Source organism: Lithobates pipiens, unplaced genomic scaffold (genome assembly GCF_037356315.1).
Source record: "Lithobates pipiens isolate NorthernLeopardFrog02 unplaced genomic scaffold, aLitPip1_a1.2 Scaffold_25, whole genome shotgun sequence".
NCBI classification, from domain to species: domain Eukaryota; kingdom Metazoa; phylum Chordata; class Amphibia; order Anura; family Ranidae; genus Lithobates; species Lithobates pipiens.
In genome coordinates, this window is record NW_027507787.1 from 220,798,163 (window position 1) to 220,821,121 (window position 22,959).

At 43.5% G+C, this 22,959-nt stretch overlaps 1 protein-coding gene across 2 annotated transcripts in view; it reads left to right on the forward strand.

Moving 5' to 3' along the window:
* Positions 1–22,680, forward strand: part of CTBP2 (C-terminal binding protein 2) — a 76,425-nt gene extending 53,745 nt beyond the window's left edge. For both annotated transcript variants that reach the window (XM_077455561.1, XM_077455562.1), the window contains 3 exons: positions 5,015–5,132; positions 12,284–12,339; positions 21,931–22,680. In XM_077455561.1, coding sequence (XP_077311687.1) covers positions 5,015–5,132; positions 12,284–12,323 — 158 coding nt within the window. In that variant the 3' untranslated portion in view covers positions 12,324–12,339; positions 21,931–22,680. The remainder of the gene's footprint in view (positions 1–5,014; positions 5,133–12,283; positions 12,340–21,930) is intronic.
* Positions 22,681–22,959: the final 279 nt, after the last annotated feature.

Genomic DNA, 22,959 nt, shown 5'->3' on the forward strand with positions numbered 1-22,959 from the left:
TCTCTGGCTCCTCTTGTAGCAAATCTTTCTCCCACAACCTGTACGCGTTTCGCAGTATTTGGGCTTCCGGACGATGAAAATACTGCAAAACGCGTAGAGGATGTGGGGGAAAGATTTGCTACAAGAGGAGCCAGAGACAGGTTGGCTGAGTGGAGGGAGGAAGGAACCACCTGCGGAACATCATTGGCTTGCCTGATTCTACGCTGTTTACATATGGCTGGATAAGCTTCGTGTCGGCTAGAAGACACATTGAGATGTGAGTGTAATATGTTTTTTTAAGTTTCATAATTAAAGTTGAAACGTTTTTACACCATATTGGTTTCATTTACCTTTTTATGAGTATACAAATAACTGAGGAATTGCTAACGGGAGAGCGTATTAAGGAGTGGTTATCCATTGAATGAACCAAAGGCGCATTGTAACGGTGAAGTCTGGTGAGTGGCCATTCTACAAGGTGGTGGTGGCACGATTTGGCTTTTCCGGTGATATATGAGAATAGAAGGCTTTAGGAGAACATATAATAGTGGAATACTAATCAGAGGGTGAATTGGATCCAGATTGAAGCGGGGTGATCCGGTTTAAAGAACCATTGCACACAAGGACTATTATTTAATTTGATATACACGGTTTTTATTACTTATTTAAAATTTTTATATATTTTTTTTATTTATATTTTTTAAACATAATATTGGATTGTGATTGTACACTTGGAGGAGTCCCCAGGGGGAATATTACACCTAGAGCAATATATGTTGAGAATTATGAAATGGTAAATAGATATTAACACATGTTGTGGTTATAGAATTTTTTTTGGAGATATATACAGCACAAGTACTTTAGGAATTTTGGGTAATCAGTAACAGGGGGCGCAATCCCCAAATATAGCTCATATATAGTTTTAGAATGTGGCTGTCAGTAGGTTGAGAGTTAGTTACAGGGCCCACTAACAGGCCAGGTTTTAAGTATTACCTTGGGGGAGATACAGACTAGAATACTGCAATCACTGAGCAGCAAATGATATCACCTGCAAGGTATTTGTTATCTTGCAAGCCTGGCCTGTTAGCGGGCCCTGAGGACAGGAGTTGAGAACCGCTGATCTACTTCAAGCAATCAAGTGGGAATAAATAAATAATATCCTTAAAAAAAGAAAAAAAAAAAAAATCACTCTCTCCCATATCCTGGAGCTGAAAAAAAAAAAATCATACAATCCTATACCCACAGTTGATCTGGAGAAAGGGGAAAAACCCCACAAAGCATGATCCAATTTGCTCCAGCAGGGGAAAAAATTCCTTCCTGATCCCTCGAGAGGCAATCTGATATTCCTGGCTCAACTTTACCTGTAAATGTTCGTACCCAATTATATTATGTACATTTAGGAAAGAATCCAGGCTTTTATAAAGCAATCTACTGAGCTATCCAGAACCACATCTGGAGGGAGTCTGTTCCACATTTTCACAGCTCTTACTGTGAAGAAACCTTTCTGTTAGGGATGCACCGAAATTTCTGCCACCGAAACATATCGGCCGAAAATAGCCCTTTCGCCAAAAAGCGGAAAGAATTCCTGCTGATACTACCGCTGAAAATGGGGCAGGGCCCTGCCCCCCCACCCCTGGTGCCGCCTATCAGGGGGGCTTTCTATATCGCAGAAAAGAGGAGAGCTGATGCCGCCCGTTTCATTATAGCGCCGGGAACATCACAGCTTTCATTTCAATAGCTGTGTGTTACCCGCTGCGTGCCATCACATACAGCCCCCCCCCCCCCTTGTCTGGGCACTTTGATAGACAGATCCCCCGTCCCATGATTGGATGGGTGATCTGTCTATCAAAGTGCCGGACAAGGGGGAGGGGTTGGGGCTGTATGTGACGGCACGCAGCGGGTAACACACAGCTATTGAAATGAAAGCTGTGATGTTCCCGGCGCTGTAATCGCAGGCGGCAGCGGCTCTCTTCTACCTTCACTGCCTGCAATGGGGGACACTGGCTGCACTACTGGGGACTGGGGCTGGCTGCATCTGACGGGCACTGGTGAGACTGCATTGATCTCTTGTATTGTGTCTCCAGGCGCTGACTGTCTCCTGTACCAAAATATTTTTAAAAAGTCACTTTCGGTATCGGTTTTGATAAATAATCACCTTGTGAAACAACCCATTCAGTTTAAAGTAGAAATGAAGGGCAAAACTTTTGTGTATGGATATTATACAAAAAACATTATAAATACCCTTTAAAAAAAAAAGCAATCATATTCCCTCTATTCTCAGCTGCACAAGAGCAGGGAAGGAGAAGCAGCAGCACACTGAGCTTCCCAGTGAATGGCTGGGCAGCAGGGGCGTGTCAGGACAAGTTTGATCATTGGAGGAGAAAACGGTGAGTTGGCTAGGGAACTGACCATGGTGTGTTCAGTTGCTAATAGGAAAGCAGAGGGGCTGACGGGAACAAACATGTCATACTTGCCTCCTCTGTGCAGTTGGTTTTGCACAGAGTGGCCCAGATCCTCCTCTTCTGGGGTCCCTCGGGGGCGCTCCTGCCTCCTCCTCTTCTCAAGTGCCCCGTTGGAGATCCTCTCTCCCTCGGGACACTCCTGCTGTGTGCGCTCTCCTGTGTCCTGCTGCGTCTATTGACACAGATGGCAGGACTCGGCCCCGCCTCCATTTCATTAGATTTGATCGACGGCAACGTGAGCCAATAGCTGCGCTGGTATCAATCTATCCATTCAGGACCCAAGACACTGGCTGGAGCGGGGTGTGCTCATCCCAGTCGATGGAAAGACTGGGTTCAGGTAAGTAAAAGGGGCTCTGGGCGGCAGCTGCATCACAGGAGGTTTTTCACCTTCAGGCATAGAATGTATTCGGGTGAAAAACTTTGAGGGTTTGCAACCCCTTTAAGGCCTTGTTTACACCATGGTGCAGAGACGTCAGTTTTAATGCATGCGTTCTGCAAGGGCAAAAAAAGTGTTCTCTATGTGGCCTGTTCACACCACTGTTTGCAGATTTTTTTTTTTTTAGGTGCAGAAATCTTCAACATGTATGCAGTTTTCTGCATGGGGGAAAAAAACTGACATGACATCAACATTGGTGTGAATTGGGCAACATAACTGACGCACATGAAAACAGAGCTAAACTGATGTCTCTACAAGTGAGATCTGCGTGGTTTTCCTGCACGTATGATGTGAATGAGCCCCATCAGACACCAGTCGTGAGCAAAATAAGCAGTCTGTAATCTATGTCCTCCTTCTGTGCAAAATGCTAAATTTCTGGCTGCTCTGCCGATCTATTGGCTTTCCGAGTCTCTGATCTGGAACAAGCATGCATATTAAGGGCTGATGCACACAGGATGTTTTAAAAATGCCAGCGCTGCAGCAGCGCTAAAACTCTTTATTTGCGTTATTGCATGTTTTTTGTCTTTAATGTCTTTGGGCATTTTTTTCATAAAAAACTCTTTATAATGTAAAAACATCAAACGCGGCTTGACACGTTTAGACGCTTTTTTTGGGGGCGTTTTGACAGCTCCTGAAAGCACGTGCTGTCTTTTTTTTTTTTCTACTGCTCCTAAATGCTTATACCTCCAAACACATAGGCTAACATAGAGGGGCTTTTAGAGGCAGTTAAAGGTGTTTGACTTTTTTATTTATTTTTTTCTGTAAAAACGTCCCGTGTACATGAGCCCTAAAGCTCTGACTTCACAGGCTGCAGGTTTGTGCCAGGGAAGGGGTGGAGCCAAAGAAAGGCCATTTCATTTTCAGGAGGAAGTCGGCGATAACATCCGTATTTCTCACCTAAAAGATTTTCTATCTGCAACCCAACGTTTTTTTCCTGATATGTGCCTTCTGTACTTGTAGGAAATAGTATCCTGTTCTCTTTGTATTCCTTTGTGTGAAATTCCTGCTGTTTCTGCCAGTCCCTCTGCTTTCCTATTAAAAACTGACCACGCTAAGCCTGGAGAGCACAACGTGGTTAGGTCTCTAGCTGTGCTGGGAAATCAGCCTTTTCTCCTCCAATGATCAGACTTCTGCTCACATGCCCAATCTGCACAGCCATTCACTGGGAATTTTAGTGTCCTGCTGTTTCCCCCCACCCCCAGCTCTCTGTTCTCAGCTGCATAGGGAGCTTAGAGAGTATGTGATCGCTTATAAAACAGGAAAGGGGGGGGGGGGGGGAGGTATTTATAAAGTTTTTCCCTTTCATTTTCAGTTTAAACTGAATGGGTTGTTTTAAAAGGTGAAGGTTCACATATACATTAAAGAACCCCATTAGGTATCAACTTTGATGCTTAGTTCTGTCATCACACAGGGCTGAAATGAGAACCAGTGGGGGGAGGGGGATTTACTAAAACTGGTGCATTCAGAATCTGGTGCAGCTGTGCATGATAGCCAATCGGCTTCAAAGTTCAGCTTGTTCAGTAAGGGCCAGTTCACACTGGGACGACTTGTCAGGCGACTTAGCCACCTGACAAGTCGTGTCCCGTTCTGTACAATGGAACTGTTCTAATCGGAGCGACTCAAATCGCTCGAACTCTTAGAAAAAGGTTCCTGTGTGATTTTGGGGGCGACTTACAAAACATTGGAAGCTGATTGGTTTCTATGCAGAGTTGCACCAGATTTTGCACTCTCTGGTTTTAGTAAATAACCCCCTCTGTGTCTTTCATCTGTATCACTATCCTTTTTTTTTTGTCGCTGGAGTTCTTACTTTACAACACATCAGCAGCAAAATGTTCTGTAAACGGAGATCGGGAAACACTGGTGCACACTAGTGTGATTTCTGATGTGACTCGAGTCGCACAGAATTGCATGACAAGGGAAATCGCATTATATTCAATGGTGTTCACATCACTACGACTCAGCATGGTGCGATTTAGGATAAGGTTCCTATGCTGCTTTGGTGCGATTTACGGTGTGACTCGGTCCTATAGAATATGTAGAAACGCAAGCAAGTCACACTACATAATCGCACTGAAAATCACTGCAAAATTGCATGGCTTCTGGTTTAATATTTATCTTATGTCTCTTCATATATCAACAGGTCGCCTTCCTGATAGTCTCAGAAACTGTGTGAATAAAGAATTCTTGGTTGCAACAACTCAATGGACTACAATGGAGCAACCTGGGACAAATGTGGAGCTGAATGGTGCCACCTACAGGTGAGGGTCCAGCTTACACTATCATTGGCTGTCTTGCCAATGTGCAATCAGGAACGACTAACATCTCAAAACTAAAGACAGTGCCTGTCGCCCAGAGCAGGCACCTGTGATGGTTCCCTAGTACAAGTTAGAAAATAATTAGCCATCAACTGATTTGGTCATTTGGGTAATAGTCAGTTTTTCCCCTTCAGTAATGTGTTCATTTGTCAAAGTGTCTAATAAGTACTGTGTGTTACTCCACAGCAACAACTTCGATTCGGACTTTTGTTTTCCGTTCCACATCTAAATCCATTTGGGGTACTGTAAGCCATTAACCACTTGCCAACCAGGGAAATTTTAAAATGTTGCACATGCAGTATCTCACAAAAGTTAGTACACCCCTCACATTTTTGTAAATATTTAATTATATCTTTTCATGTGACCACCCTGAAGAAATGACACTTTGCTACAATGTAAAGTAGTGAGTGTCCAGCTTGTAAAATAGTGTCAATTTGCTGTCCCCTCAAAATAACTCAATACGCAGCCATTAATGTCTAAACCGCTGGCAACAAAAGTGAGTACACCCCTAAGTGAAAATGTCCAAATTGGGCCCAATAACTTTTTCCCTCCCCGGTGTCATGTGACTCGTTAGTGTTACAAGGTCTGAATGGGGAGCAGGTGTGTTAAATTTGGAGTTATCGCTCTCACTCTGGTCACTGGATGCTCATGGCATGTCATGGTAAAGAAAAAAAAAATTCTCTACGTAAAGATGGCCTAGGCTATAAGAAGATTGCGAAGACCCTGAAACTGAGCTGCAGCACGGTGGTCAAGACCATTCAGCAGTATAACAGGACAGGTTCCACCCAGAACAGGCCTCACCATGGTTGACCAAAGAAGTTGAGTGCACATGCTCAGCGTCATATCCAGAGGTTGTCTTTGAGAAATGTATGAGTGCTGCCAGCATTGCTACAAAGGTTGAGAGTGTGTGTGTGTGTGTGTGTGTGTGTGTGTGTGTGTGTGTGTGTGTTCAGCCTTTCAGTGTTCAGACCATACACCACACGCTGCATCAAACTGGTCTTCACGGCCGCAAACAGTTTGCTGAAAACAACCAGACTAAGGACATGGATTACTGGAACCATGTCCTGTGGTCTGATGAGAACAAGATCAACTTATTTGGTTCAGATGGTGACAAGTGTGTGTGGCAGCAACCTGGTGAGGAGTACAAAGACAAGTGTTTCTTGTCTACAGTCAAGCATGGTGGTGGGAGTGTCATCGTCTGGGGCTGCATGAGTGCTGCCGGTGTCTTGTCATATAAGGTCCCCCCATCCGATAGTATCCGCTGTGTACTGCGCATGCGCAGTACACAGCTACACAGATTCCAAAAAACGGCGAGGATGAACTGCGCCTGCGCCGTGAGTCCAGGTTCCATCCCCACTATCCAAGTGGACATAGAGCAGGAATATAAAAGAGCCTAGCGTAGCGAGGCCGAGCCCGTGAGGGGCCCTCTAATATTCACAACCCTATGTCCGCTTGGATGGTGGGGCCACCACCTCCACTCACGGCGCATGCGCCGTTCAAATTCGGAGATTTTCTGAAGCTTCATCCGCCCCGTACTGCGCATGCGCAGTATGGGGCGGACGCTATATGATGGCCCGACACTATATGGCACAACACCGGCACTGGGGGGGTGCTATAGTTCATTGAGGGAACCATGAACGCCTAAGGTTGCAAAAAGACACAAGTCCAACCTATGTGTGTGATTATATGTCAGTATTACATTGTATATCCCTGTATGTTGTGGTCATTCAGGCGCTTATCTAATAGTTTTTTTAAATTATTGATGTCCCTTCTGCAAAAAAGTTTTCTCCCTATTGTGGGGTCACCAGTCTGGTATTTGTATATTGAAATCATATCCCCTCTCAAGCGTCTCTTCTCCAGAGAGAGAATAAGTTCAGTGCTCACAAACTTTTCTTATAACTAATATCCTCCAGACCTTTTATTAGCTTTGTTGCCCTTCTTTGTACTCACTCCATTTCCAGTACATCCTTCCTGAGGACTGGTGCCCAGAACTAGACGGCATACTCCAGGTGCGGCCGGACCAGAGTCCTGTAGAGCGGGATAATTGTTTTATCTCTGGAGTTGATCCCCTTTCTAACGCATGCCAATATTCTGTTTTCTTTGTTAGCAGCAGCTTGGCATTGCTGAGCCTATCATCTACTAGGACCCCCAGGTTCTTTTCCATCCTAGATCCCCCTCCAGAGGTTCTCCCCCCAGTGTATAGATTGCATTCATATTTTTGCCACCCAAATGCATTATTTTACATTTTTTTTACATTGAACCTCATTTGCCATGTAGTTGCCCACATCATTAATTTGTTCAGATCTTTTTGCAAGGTTTCCACATCCTGCGGAGAAGTTATTGCCCTGCTTAGCATCGTTTGCAAGTATAGAGATTGAACTGTTTACCCCATCCTCCAGGTCATTTATGAACAAATTAAATAGGATTGGTCCCAGCACAGAACCCTGTGGGACCCCACTACCCACCCCTGACCATTCCGAGTACTCCCCATTTATCACAACCCTCTGGACTCGCCCTTGTAGCCAGTTTTCATTCCATGTACTCACCATATGGTCCATACCAATTGACTTTTTCTACAGTAAATGTTTATGGGGTACTGTGTCAAATGCTTTTACAAAATCCAGATACACGTCTACGGGCCTTCCTTTATCTAGATGGCAACTCACTTCCTCATAGAAGGTTGACAGATTGGTTTAATAAGAACAATTCTTCATGATTCCATGCTGATCACTGCTAATGATACCGTTCTCATTACAAAAATCTTGTATATAGTCCCTTATCGTCCCCTCCAAGAGCTTACATACTATTGATGTTAGCCTAACCGGTCTGTAATTCCCAGGGATGTATTTTGGGCACTTTTTAAATATTGGTGCTACATTGGCTTTTCTCCAATCATCTGGTAACATTCCAGTCAGTAGACTGTCAGTAATAATTAGCAGCAATGATCTGGCAATTACTTGACTTGAGTTCCCCAAGTACCCTCGGATGCAAGCCATCTGGTCCCGGTGATTTATTAATGTTAAGTTTCCCAAGTCTATTTCTAATTCAGTGCTCGGTTAGCCATGAGGGGCTTCCTGTGATTTGTCATGAGGACAAACACTGCCGTTTTGGTTACTGAAGCCCCCCGATTCAAGATGTCAACCAGATGTCCTTCCTCATTCTTTATGGGGCCAATATGTTCTGTCCTCCCATTTTTCCTGTTTACATACTTAAAGGGGTTGTAAACCTTTGTGGTTTTTTCACCTCAATGCATTCTATGCATTGAGGTGAAAAACCTCTTGCAGTGCAGCAGCCACCCCAGTGCCCCCATTTTACTTATCGGATCCTTCTTTTTCTCACGCCGGGGATGAGCACACCAGCTCTAGCCGGTGTCCTGATTAACTAGATTGATAGCAGCGCAGTCATTGGCTCCCGCCGCTGTCAGTCAAATACAATGACGCGGGGGATGGGGCCGAGTCTGGCATTCGTGTCTATGGGTGCAAATGCCGGACTCGGGAGCGTGCCCGCAAGGTAACCCCCTCAGTAAAGCTCTTCTCCGATGGGGTTATCTGATGTGGGGAGGAGCCACGAGAGCCACCAGGGGACCCCAGAAGAGCAGGTTTGGGGCCACGCTGTGCAAAACAAGCTGCACAGTAGAGGTAAGTAGATGGGTTTTTTTTTTTGTTTAAAATAACAAACTTTACAAAAACTTTAAAGAATTTCTTGGGATTTTTTTTTTTTGCTCTCCTACGCTATGTGTCTTTTGTGTATCTTAGTCACCCTAATTGCACCCGTACATTTCTTGTAAGGGTGCATATTGTTCAGCATGTACTGTGAAGCAGTGCATGACGCCCCTCGCTTCTGAGACTGGGCTGCAGGGCAGTATTCAAACATAACGACCCCAAACACACCTCCAACATGACCACTACCCTCAGCTTCTATAGCAAGGCAAAGGTGATGGACTGGCCAAGCATGGCTACAGAGCTAAACCCTATTGAGCATCTGTGGGGCATCCACAAACGAAAGGTGGAGGAGCGCAAGTTCTCTAACATCCACCAGCCCCGTGATGTTGTCATTGAGGAGTGGAAGATTACTCCAGGGGCAAACTGTGAAGCTCTGGGGAACTCCATGCCCAAGAGGGTTAAGGCAATGCTGGAAAATAATGGTGGCCACACAAAATATTGACTTTGGACCCAGTTTGGACATTTTCACTTAGGGGTGTACTTACTTTTGTAGCCAGCGGTTTAGACATTAATGGCTGTGTTGAGTTATTTTGAGGGGACAGTCAATTTACACTGCTACAATGTAAAGTAGTGAGTGTACAGCTTGTATAACAAAGTGTCATTTCTTCAGTGTTGTCACATGAAAAGAGATAATAAAATATTTTCAAAAATATGAGGGGTGTACTCACTTTTATTAGATACTGTGTATGTAAAAATCAGATTTTTTTTTTTTTTCTAGAAAATTTACTTCAAACTCCTAACCATTATACAGTGGAACCTTGGATTACGAGCATAATCCGTTCCAGGAGAATGCTTGTAATCCAAAGCACTCGCATATCAAAGTGAGTTTACCCATACAAGTCAATGGAAACTAAAATAATTTATTCCACGTTGACTTCTATTGTATGCAGTACCACATGTGGCCAGAGGTGGGGGGGGTGCCAGAGAGACTGAGTGGTTCGGATGCACACTGCACAGGCTTGAATCCTGCTCGTTTTGCGAGACAACACTCGAACAGAGTCTGGATTTTTTTTCTTTAAATAGCTTGTATTGCGAAACGCTTGTTAACAGCATTACTTGCAATCTGAGGTGTTACTGTATATTTTCTGCAAGAGCAGAGACCCTGGAGAAAAAAAAATGGTGGTTGTTGCAATTTTGTTTGCACAGTACACACATTTACAGGAAGAAAACATTCCAGTCTGGGTGACCATTGTTAATTGCAAGGATTTTAACAAAATTTGATGCAGATTCCTACCTTTTTTGTTCTGTAGAAATAGATGTTTGTGTCCATGTGCACAGTGAATGAGAGTGACTTTATAAATTATCAATCAGCTGCTGCATTTGCAGGGCTCTAATGAGAAAAGTAGTAGTCTGCATCCCTTATTTTTGTTGCAGGGGATGCCCAAAATCTGATTTTTATCTTAATGCAGACTAGGGTGTTATTTGTATATGATATGTTATTTGCAATTTTTTTTCACACAAAGGTGGAGTTGTCTTTAAATGCATTTTAGTGGACACAAACACTATATAATATCCATTTTTGTCAAATTATATAAGATGATGTGCTGAGCAAATGGATACCAAACATGTCTAGATTACCACCATTTCACAGGCGTGCAAAATTTTAAAACTATTGTACCTAAAAAGCTTCCGTAGGGGACACTTTAAAAGTCTTTACAGGTTACCAGTTTAGCATTAGATGAGCTCGGGCACCAAGACCCCTTTCACACTGGGGTGTTTTTCAGGCACTTTAGCGTTAAAAAAAAAAAAAAAAAAAAAAAAAAAGTGCCTAAAAGAAGCCTCATCTGCAATCCCAATGTGAAAGCCCGAGTGCTTTCACAGTGAGGCGCTGCGCTGGCAGGGCATCAAAAGTCCTGCAAGCGGATTCTTTGCAGCACTTTTGGAGCGGTGAATACACGGCTCCTAAAGCGCCCCTTCCCATTGAAATCAATGGGAAGTGCCTGCAAAGTGCTTTTGGCAGCGGCGATTTGTGGGCGCTATTAACCCTCTATTTGGCCACTAGGGGATAAAAGCGCCCCACTAGCGCTCTAAAAACGCTGGTTACAATCGTTTTTCGGGCGCTGGCAGCGTGAAAGGGCTCTTAAAGCACTTGGGTTTTCACATTGGGATCGCAGATGAGGCGTCTTTCAAGCGCTTTTTTTTAACGCTAAAGCGCCCCAGTGTTAAAGGGGTCTAAAATCATTGCTTTCACTCTGACATTGACAATAATTCACGTGGGGGGGGGGTGGCTTTATTTATTTTTTTTAATCCAACTTTATTGCTCTCTGGGGGTCTATTAGAGATTGGTTTGGCTGCCTTTCACAGAGGATGGGAGGAATGGATGTTCCTCCTCGTCCTCAACTGGCCTGACAGAGTTCGTCCTAGGCTTCCCTGTGGAATGGTGTGGGGGGGGGGGGCCTTCCTTGTAAAAGTGAGCAGGTGGGTGTAGAACTGTTCAGGTAACTTTTAGATAAAAGCCCCATTTGCAGCTGCAAACTTTGATAGCAGGATTATGGCTGCAGCCATGATGCTGCCATTATAACTACTTGTTTCCGAGGACGTACAGGGTACATCCTAAGGATGGGATTTGGTTAAAGTGATTGTAAAGTCAATTTTTTTTTCTTAATGCATTAAGCTAAAAAGCCTTGTGTGTGTAGCAGCCCCCCCTCATACTTACCTGAACCCCCTCTAGATCCACTCAGCTGCCTGGGACTCCCCTCCTCATTTGTTGAGACAGCAGTGTGGCGCTATTGGCTCCCACTGCTGTCAATTAGTCAGTCAGCCAATGAGAAAAAGGGGTTGGGCCGGGTCACCGTTCCATGTCTGAATGGACACGGAGCTGTGGCGCAGCTCAGGTGCCCCCCATAGCAAGCTCCATTATGAGGGGGCACTCAACAGAAGGAGGGGCCAGGAGCACTAAAGAGGGACCCGAGAAGAGGGGGATCCGGGCTGCTCTGTGCAAATCCACTGCAATAGAGCAGGTAAGTATAACATGTTTCTCCCCCCCCCCCCCCCTTAAAAATAACAGACTTTACAATCACTTTAAGTTCACAATAGGTTACAATCACCTTTACATATACAAATTATATAGTGCAAGGGCTGGTCTGATTGGATAAATTGGGTAGGGTCAGGTTATAATCGTTTCTGTGATTTGTAATTTTCTTCTTTTTCATTTAAACAAAAAAAAAAAAAAGGGGTAAGTGTTGGTAAATCTAAAGTTAATTGTAACATGAACACTGAACTGTATTAATGACATTGATTTATTTTCTGATAATTGCCATTTGTATTACAAACTAGTAGCACAAAAAGAGCGGTATGTCAATTATTACAGAAATATTGATCATAATTTACAATCCTGATCCGTGCTGAGCTGTCCTCTTCCCCTTCATATAGATCTGTGTGCGCACAGCCGCTCCAGGGAGAAAAGCGCTGACCGCCGCCTGCAGCACGTAAGTTCCCAGGTCTTCCAATATTATATACACAAAACTGAAGCCCACTCACACTGCTGTGTGATCTTTATGGAAAAGGAGGCTGTACGGTGTTTGGTGCTGTACGGTGGTCATCATTTTTAAGTATCTGAGCAATCAATCATGTATTTGGTATTTTTATCAACAGCAGAAGAAGTAAATTGGTCCAGAATCATGAAATTCTACAACCCAAAACCAGTGAGGTTTGTATTTTTGGAATTAGTTCAAGGCCTCCTTTGATTGGCTGAGGTGAAGAACACTAAGAACTTGACCTCGTCCAATCGTTGTATTTTCTGAATAAGTACAGGAAATCATAAGTTTGATGTGAATGAGTAACACTGTATGTAGCTACATACAGTTTATATCTGTTTAGTTTGCCCAACTTGTTCAACTATTTTAACCACTTCAGCCCCGGAAGATTTTAACCCCTTCCTGACCAGATCACTTTTTGAGATTTGTCACTGCGTCAGTTTAACAATTGCGTGGTCGTGCGACGTGGCTCCCAAACAAAATTGACGTCCATTTTTTTTTTTCACACAAATAGAGCTTTCTTTTGGTGGTATTTGATCGCCCCTTTCGCTTTTTTTTTTGTTTGTTTATAGCGCAAAAAAACCTGCACTGTTTGAAAAGAAAAAAAAAAAAAACACGATATTTAGTACTTTTTGCTATAATAAAAATTGTAAAAAAATTTAAATCGCAATGAGCAAATATTGATTGGTTTGCACAAGTTATAGCGTCTGCAAAATAGCAAATAGTTTTATTACATTTTTATTAATTTTTTTTTGACTAGTAATGGCGGCGATCTGCAATTTTTATTTTTTTTTTTATCAAGAATGCAACATTATGGCGGGCACGTCGGACAGTTTTGGGACCATTGCCATTTTTACAGCGATTGATGCTATAAAATTGCATTGAGTACTGTGAAAATGTCACTGGCAGTGAAGGGGTTAAGTGTGTGTGTTGAAGGGGGGACTGTGCAGGGCAGATGATAGTCTGTTCATGCTCTATAGCAGTGATGGCGAACCCATGGCACGCGTGCCGTCTCTGTGGGCACGCCGTGACAATTACACTGTCATCGTTAGTCCGCTCCCGTGAACTACATTTCCCACAGTCCTCTTGGGATAGCGGTGACGTGTCCGAGTGGGCATGGTGCATGCTCTGAACGCTGAAGCCACGCCCCCCCCCCCGTTCTCAAACATCTGACGCACCTGTTGCCGTGCCTGCGTGGGAAATCTGATATACGGACACCACCGGAGCGACTGGAGCCTGACCCCGCACTGATTTCAACAACTCAAATGTGAGTGTTATAACCAATTGCCGACCGGGCCATAGGCAAAAGATGGCTTATTCTGGTAGAGCGTCCATGGACGCCCTCCCAGAATCTTTCTCCCGCGCGCCCTACGGGGAAGAGGGAGTGAGATGCAATGCTATGCCCATACCCTGCCCATACACTGAATAAAGCCTTTTTTTTAACTAACTTACTACTCTTAGAGCGGCACTGCTCTATCTAAAAAAAAAAAAAAAAAAAAAAAGGGGGGGGATCATTATTAGTGTCATTGTGAAAGGACTGTACGAATAGTTTTTTCTAAACTAAAACCTCGTTAGTCAGGTTTAATTGCAGTGTTGGCACTTATTTTTTTCTAAGTCGTTTTGGTTTGCAGTTTGGGCACTCAGGCTCAAAAAGGTTCGCCATCACTGCTCTATAGGAACAGACGGTCTGTTCTCCCCTCAGAGAACCAGAAACTGTGTTTACACACACAGATCCCAGTTCTCGGTGTACCCCAAGTGATAGCGGCAGCCCAGCGGTCAGCTGGGTACTCACAACGGCTCTGGCTGTGTGCACGTGCCCTCTAGTGGCCAACTATTGTACCGACGTACCATGATGGCGATTTTCACTGCTGAGCCACGTTGCAGAAGTATAACACTGGTGGCTGGTCGGCATGCGGTTAAGAGAGTTGGAGTTAGGCTTTAACACTGTATGAATTTCAGACGGTGCTTGAAGATGCAGCTTACAATTTGCTTTGCAGGTGCGCCTGTTGGCTGCTAACCCCCCCCCCCCCCCCCCCCCCCGCCCAGCAGCCCTCAATTGGAAAATTGGCAGCCAGTGGTTGGGTGAAATAAAATAAGCAAAAATTGAACAAAAAAGGTCCAGATGGCCACACTCCAATGAAAACTATTTCTTTGTTATAATAAATCCATGCAGCAATGATAAAAGCACTGACACGTTTCACACAGTTAGAGCAGGTGCTTATAAATAACTGTGAAACACATCAGTTTTATCCTTGCTGCATGGATTTATTAGAACAATAAAGAAATTGTGTTCATTGGAGTGCGGCCATCCAGACCTTTTTGTTCAATTTTTGCATATGGTATATTGAGCCGCACCCATGCCTGGAGAGGGGAGAGATCATTAGGAAGTAGACAGCTGGAGCGGGTTCTTCTTTTTGAAATACAATAAGCTCAGGAATCCATCTGCACTATACCTGGCCTGTTAATGGGCCCTGAGGACAGGGTTGACTACCACTGGTGTACAAGGAACCTTTCACAGTGTGTGTAAGTGTAATAAAAATATTATTTATAGTTTTATTATCACCACCAGCCATTGATTCATACCATCTGACAGCTGCATGCGCACACACAGTGTGTAGAAGTGGCATTTACAACCACTGGCTAGAATCTGATTCTTGGTGGCACCTGCCTACAGCTAAACTGCCATGCAAATCGCACCTTGTTGTTTGTAAATAGTAATCCACTACAGTTAAAAGTAGTATGGCCAAAGTGTTGTTTTTTTTTTTAAGCCATGCTTCTATTCTAGAGCTCAATGTTATACTTGGCTGATTCTGGGACTCAGGAGAGCACAACAGTGGGCTAAAATTGGGCCCGTTACCAGCCCAAATGCACTCAAGAAGGATCCCCAACTGTAGTATTGGGCTGCACCCAGATGCCTGATCTGCATCTTGCTCAGTGCACTGCTGGGAGACTATGCCAGCCACACCTGGTGAGCCCTGGCTGGGCAGTGCAAAGAGCAGTGACTGAGTCTGCTCAGAGCAGACCAAGAACTGAGGTATCATCAGGCAAATGATCATTCAGGTCTCTTACGCTGCAACTGTCCCCACAGCAGCTCTAAGGCTGGATTCACACCTTTGCATTTTTAGTGCATTTTGCAGTACAGTCCATTAAACATGGTTTCCTATGGAACACGTTCTGTAGTGCAAAATGCACTAAAAACACATAGGTGTGAATGCAGCATTAGGTTTTTTAATTTTTTTGTAGTAACATTAAAAGGAGAGGTTTGCAAAGTAAGAAAGTGAATACAATTGTACATTGATCATTAAGTACAGGTGTGTCTTGGTTATAGCTTGTTTTAAATGTCTACATTTATTTAAAATCAAAAGCTTCCCTCCCATGTTTTACCTAGCCCAAATTTCTGAGAGTTGAAGATATAGATGGGATAGGGGGTTATGCTGGGGCTACATATGATTCTATACACAGATGCCAATTGAGTATGTATGGTAATGCTCAGCACAGTATTCTCTGGCTAAGCCTGCCATTTACATAGCTGTGCAGCACTCTGAGTATACAGTAATGCCATCATGTGCACACCATCTAGACTTTTCCAACAAAACACTAAATAAGTTGAATTTGTGCATTGAGCTTGTCAATGCTGTGTGCAGATTTGTAGAGGAAGTAGAGCTGTAATTGGGTTGAATGGTCCCAGCCAGTCTGTGTGGAAGAGCCCTGCGTGCCAACTTGGCATTGTGTGTAAAAGGGACCTAAACCACACAGCAGTATTTAACTCATGGCATCAAATAAAAACATGTATTGTAAGCAATAGAGTTGTAAAGAAAAGGGGCTAATTAATATCTTGCCACTAAGCAACATCTATTTTCTTGTGCAGCCTCAGTTTCACTAACACTTTGGTAATGGAAATACACAAGGTCCATATGTATTTAGACACAATTTGTTTTGTTTTTTCCTGCTACTAAAGCATATTCAAGTTATGATAGATATGGGTTAAACATGCACATTGTCAGGTTTAATTTGAGTGTAAGTACCTCCACATCGAAGGAAGGGGCGGGAGTTACAGCTTAAGACTGGCCATCTTTCTTTTCTTTTAAGGGACCAAAAGTAATTGGACAATTGAATCAAAAGCTCTGGGCTACTCCAAGCAAGCAGTAAACAGGGCTGGTGTTAGGGGTGTAATGGGTAGGTACCGTTCTGTGATCAGAATGGGTCAGCCCGCTCAGATCAGCACACACTGAGATCTTGGCCTTAGCAAAGCACACGGCTGCAGCCTAGTTCCAGAGCGGTGGCTATCTTGGTGCATCCGTCTGCGTTTACAATGTCATTGCCCCATCAAATGAATCTGATCCGAGAAACGATCTGATTGGTGCGTTCTTTGATATGTTGCACCCCTAGCTGGCGTTGATGCCAAGTGTGGTATTTGTAATCTAGTGTTATGAGCCTACATTAGTGATGGCGAACCTTGGCACTCCAGCTGTTTTGGAACTACATTTCCCATAATGCTCATGCACTCTGCAGTGTAGTGGAGCATCATGGGAAATGTAGTTTCAAAACATCTGGGGTGCTAAGGTTCATAATCACTGGCCTACATCATGAATTCAAAGGAGCCGTCCATACAAGTGAAACAGACCAGTGTAAGGCTTCAAAAACAAATCCATCAGAGAGAAGAGCAGGCCAAGAGCAAATAGTTAGATTCTGAGTAAAGAAGATTGCACTGGTGAGCTCAGTACCATAAAAAGACCTAGAGGGGGGGGGGTGGTGTATCAGGACTTTATGAGAGCAAATACAAATGCTTCACCACAAGGTGCAAACCATGCAAAAGTCCAGACGAATAGAATTAAAACAAAAAAAAAAAGCGCCAGACCAGTTCTGGAAAAGCTTTCTTTGGACAGATCAAACTAAGATTAATCTAACAGAATGACAGCAAGAAAAAGGGGTGGAGAAGGCTTGGAACAGCTCATGATCCAAAGCACACGTCATCTGTAAAACATGGTGGAAGGAGTGATGGCATGGCTTCCAGTGGCACTGGGTCATTGGTGTTCTAAGGATAGTACAGAAATAACCAGATGAATTCTGCAGTGTTTAGAGCTATACTGTCAAATACAGCAAAGCTGACTGGATGGCGTTTCACAGTACAGTAATATTCTGTAATGGGCAAGTCAATCACCTGATCTCAACCCAATTGAGAATTTCATTTGCAGAAGGCAAAATTAAAAGGCAGAAAAGCCCCACCAAGAACAAATGAAGACGGCTGCAGTTAGAGCCTGGCAAAGCACCTAAAATGAGGAAACCCAGTCTTTGGTAATGTCCATGGGTTCCAGACTTAAGGCAGGTCATTGTCAGTAAAGGATTCCCAACAAAAATTGACATTTATATTTTCTTCATTTGTCCAATTACATTTGAGCCCCCTGAAAATGGCGGGACTGTGGTTGCCGTTTCTAAAATTTGTACATTATATTTTATGTCCAACTCCTCAAATTTAAGCTGAAAATCTGCACTTGAAAGTCATTTGAATTTATTTATTTTTTTTTCTCATGGCATACAGAGCCAAAAGTATGAAAATTGTCCCCGTGTCTCCCAGGTAGCTGAAGTCATAAACTGCCATGACTTTCACCCACTATACTCAACCTTTAACCATCTCAGCCACCTCTCACCAACTATTCTAATATCTATGCTCTCATCCACATGGGTGTTAAAAGAAATAAAGAACAAGAGGCACCTGGTGTCCTAAGAGGATGCTGAGTAACTTCCTTTAGAATCCATGTACCTGCAAAGATTTTTGCTGCCCATAAGAACATATGCTGTATAATTCCTAAAGGAAAAAAGAGGTAGTGCTCCAAAAATGGTCATCGGCTTACCTTTATTTGGTAGGGATCAGTCATAGAAGAATTAAATAATGGTCTCACTCACCACTACTGTTTTCTCCCTACATGATCATCACAGCTGGCACTAAGGTGCATGCTATGTAATAAGAACAAGCTTAAGGTTCAGTCTTAACATGTGTAGCACCACATCTAATAAAGGATAATATTTCCGCCACTATTATACATGACAGTTTTTTTTATGTCAGTGTCAAGGATACATAAGCAAATGAGCCAGTATGGGGTCCCCCCCACAATTCATACTAGGCCTTGTAGGTTTTCCTATTTAATATATTATAATGTTCACCAAATCACTACAAATAGTAGCAAGGGTGGCCTTAAGTTCACCATGCACGGTACAAGCAGCTCATACAATCAACTTTAGGTTTATCAAAACTATATAACATGAGGCCCTACATAATCAAATAGCATTTGTTAGTAGGTCCAAAAGCAGACTGTATATAGTCTGACAGGTAATGCACATACAACTAATACTGTACTTACCAAGCAACACCATTCAAAATAATTGACACAGTAACATCCTTACCCCAAACCTCTTCTGTAATTGCGGTCACATTGCACCATATCCTTCTGTACACTTTAAACATAATATAGTATATTAACAGTCACTATTTGTCCATTTCCCATGGGTGGTAATTTGCAACCGTCTTGTAGTGTGCTCTTAGTAGAAGCAGTGTGGGTGACAAGTATCTCATTTCTGGAGCCATTAGCTCCAACTGCTGTCAAATTCTTGGTCAGGGAGTGGAGCTGAAGCCACCAGACAGAGCAGCTCAGGAGCGAGCCCATAAGTGCCCCATATAAAAAAAAAAAGCAGCTTTCTATAGGGGGCATTTGGTGGGGGACCCCAGCAGAGGAGGATCAGGGCAGCTCTGTGCAAAACCACTGCACGGAGCAGGTAAAATACATTTGTTATTTTACTAAAACAAATATTTGAAGCTTCACAATCAGTTTACTACTCTTATCAACACTGCTTCTGGCCATACACAGAGAATGAAGAGTCTAGTCTTAGTAAATAGACAATCCAAGTCAGTATATAATGCCCATATCTGCTGATGATAGGTTGAATTTTTCAGAAAGAATTCCAATCCACCTGATTGCAAGTAACTGGTCACCAGGCAATCATTTAGTGCTAGTTTACATCAGATACAGTTACGTGCGCTTTTTCTGTATTAAAAACGCATGCACAGTGTTTTCATGTTTTCCAATGGCTCTAGTTCACATCAGTGCGGTCAATTCCAGTGCAGAAATAAAAAAAAAATAAAAAAAAAATAGAGCGTGCTACATTTTTTTTTCTGCACAGAGCTGTACCAGAACCTAGCAAATTGTATCAAAAATGCAAATGGCATTGCATGTGGTGTGAACTGTAAGCAAAGACTGATCCGGAACATGTAATTGCATTTTGTGGTGTGAACTGGCCCTAAAAATGCATGTACAGTGTATTCCACTGGCTCCAGTTCACACCAGTGCAATCATTTCCCGCTACAGAAACTGACTGCATTGGTGCAAACTAGAGCCATTGGAATACATGGAAAATACTGCGCATGCATTTTTAGTGCATAAAAAAGAAGCACACAGAACTGCATCTGGTCCCTAGGCTCCACCCATAGGGATATCACTGCACAATACTGCCAAAAACACTTGTAGCTTACAGTAACATTGGTCCCCGAGTCCTGCACATTATACAGTCACTCATCACTGACATTGCCGTTATCAGTACCCTTGCTGTAACGGATTGCTGGCTACAGCCACTTCCATGTGAATGTCACCAAGCCTTCAAATCCTCGACACTACAGCTGGATTGAAACTACAAATCCTATTAGGCATTGCAAGACCGACAGCCACATGACTTACCAAGGTTGCCTATCCCTCTACTTGCACCTCGCCTTTACTGCACTGTCAGACACCAAGACCACTGTTATGGTGGGCTTGGGTATATGGGGTTGCAGTTCTTAATATCAGCATTCCCATTTATACTTGCTAGAAAACTACCATCTTCAAGAGATTGTGGCCAACATGACACTACTGCCATCACCCCCAATACTATCACCAACATGAAATTCATCTTTGCACAGTCCTCAGTATGTGCATCACCCCACCTTAAAGATTCCCCATGCCCAAATATTTTCCTTGTTCCTTCTCCATAGATAGCCCCTCCACATGCATACTCCTATCCTGTTGTCTTGAACACGCATGGTGGTTTTTCTTCTTCTCACAATACCAACCAAGCCGCACTCTTTGGTCATCCCAAGACCTCCTCTCTAGCTTCCTTGTCACCTCCAGGATTTCTCCATAGCTTCTTCCATCCTTTGGAACTCCCTACACCAATCTATCCAACTGTCCCCTAATGCAGTGGTCATCAACCCTGGCCTCAGGGCCCACTAACAGACCAGGTTTTAAGCATCAACTTTGAGAGATGAATACTGCAATCACTGAGCCAGTAAATGACATCACCTGTGATGTATTTCAGTTATCTTGCAAACCTGGCCTGTTACTGGGCCCTAAGGAAAGGGTTGATGACCGCTACCCTAATCTACCCATCTTTAGGCGATCCCTGAAAACCCTTCTCTTCAAAGAAGCTTATCCCGCTTCTAACACCGTTCTACTTCCTCAATCATCTCACACACAAACCTGTATCCTGTATAATAATTGGTTCCTCCTGCTGGCCCCAACAGCACTACTGTGTCTTACAGAGAGGTGAAGGTTGGCAGGAGGAACAAGCAGCACCTTGGGGGACACGGGAGATCTGCATTCCCAGTACTGTAGCCTTCTACAGAAAATTGACTTTGTCATCATAGCAACAGTAAAAGGCATCTACACTTCACTGCAGGAACCTGTTAGACTTAAATCATTTATTCAAGTTGTTGTAAGCTTTTTTAAAAAAAAAAAAAAGATAGAGCGTCTAGCAATGTTAGGAGATTGTCAAAATCTGAGAGACTATAATATGCAGCAGCTGGCTGCTTTAAAGAGTGGTACTCACATTTAGGGCTGTATGTATTCAGGAGTGCATACCTGTAAAACAAATACCTGCGTCTTGAACACAAACTGTACCACTTAGGACAGCATCCAGTTGCTGTACATCTCAGCCTGACAGATTTTGACAGCAGGGCTGGATACAATCTGTGATATAGAGATCGATCTATCCAACACCGAGGAAACAATCTCAGTGGAGGTGTACCACTGATTCTCTCCATGCTGCAATTCTGTAGACAGGTGTATAGATATTTATCTGATGCCTTCCATAACCACTAGAAATTACAAATATGAATGTACCGTGTATAAAGCCATGTATACAGCATCACCAGTAATCTTCCACCTCCCAAACCAAAATTTAAACTGGTGTAACCCATCTCTACCACAAGTACAACACATCTTGCCATGCTGAGATCGTTCAATCCAATTGTTGCATACATTAGGACAGGGGTAGGCAACCTTGGCACTCCAGCTGTTTTGAAACCACAAATCCCATCAGGCCTCTAGGAGTCATGCCTGTGATTGCAAGACACTAACGTCTCATGGGACTTGTAGCTTCACCAAAGCTGGAGGGGGCCACGGTTGCCTACGCCTGCATTAGGGTGTTCCTAAAGCGAAGATGTGTCAGGGTCTTCTAATCTTATTTTTCTTAGACTCACGATCGTTGGGTAATGTTCTCTCATCTCTTTCCAAACAGATTCCTCACTGGTTGTGGCTCTTTTGCGGTCAGAGAGAATACTACATTACAAGGGATCTCCCTACTTCCCTAATCATCCTTCAGTGGTCCATTCTGCCGGGCAGTACTGCATGTAGCAATAGGAAAACAAACTGTGCAGGTTACAGAAACCAGCAATCAATAAAAGAACATCAGAACACACAATGGCGGGGGAAAGTGCAACTAAATGCACAGTGGTCACAGGATGACTTACGATAATGAGGACTACATATATCTGCAAGCACATGATTACAGCGATCCAGGACTGCCTCTTCTGTGAGCAGCCATTCCCACAGTCCCAATCACCACACAACCATGTCAAGTGAAGACATCGCTGCCCATCTGCGGGACTAGGAGACCAATGCGGGGAGATTGTGAGAGTCACCATCTGCATATCATAAAACGACAGACAACAGCTACTTGTCCATGTAAGACACCAAACCTGAAGGGAACATTATAGTGTGATGTTTGTCTTTTGTCTGTCCTTCTGCTCCACTGACTCAGGAAACGCTCTATACAAATCAACTGTATTTTATACCACTGGTTTTCCACTTTTTTTATTACGTTACATTTTACCTGTTACCATTGACATAGTGACTGTAGGTACTGCATTTCTTGTTCTGTGTGTTCTGAACTGGGTTTTAATTTTTCCATACGGACAATGAATTCAGACATCATAAAGACCGTCCCAGACACTTTGAAGTAAAAATAAACTAAAAAGGATAAAAAAAACGCTTTTGTTAAATGCTTATTCAATTATTGAAAAGATGTGAAACCAGATTCCAACTGCCATTTTCACTGCTGGCTAAAAAAAAAAAAAAGGCGGAGTTGCTCCCTGCATTGTGATTAAGGCCGGGTTCACACCGCTGCGATGCGGGAACGCCGCGAATCCGCGGCGTTTTCCCGCATCGCACACCTCCTGCCGGCAGTTCACACTGCCCTATGCGGACGGCTGGGAGTGTCAATGTTATGTTAATGACACCCCCAGATCCGTCCGCATATCGCAGTGCG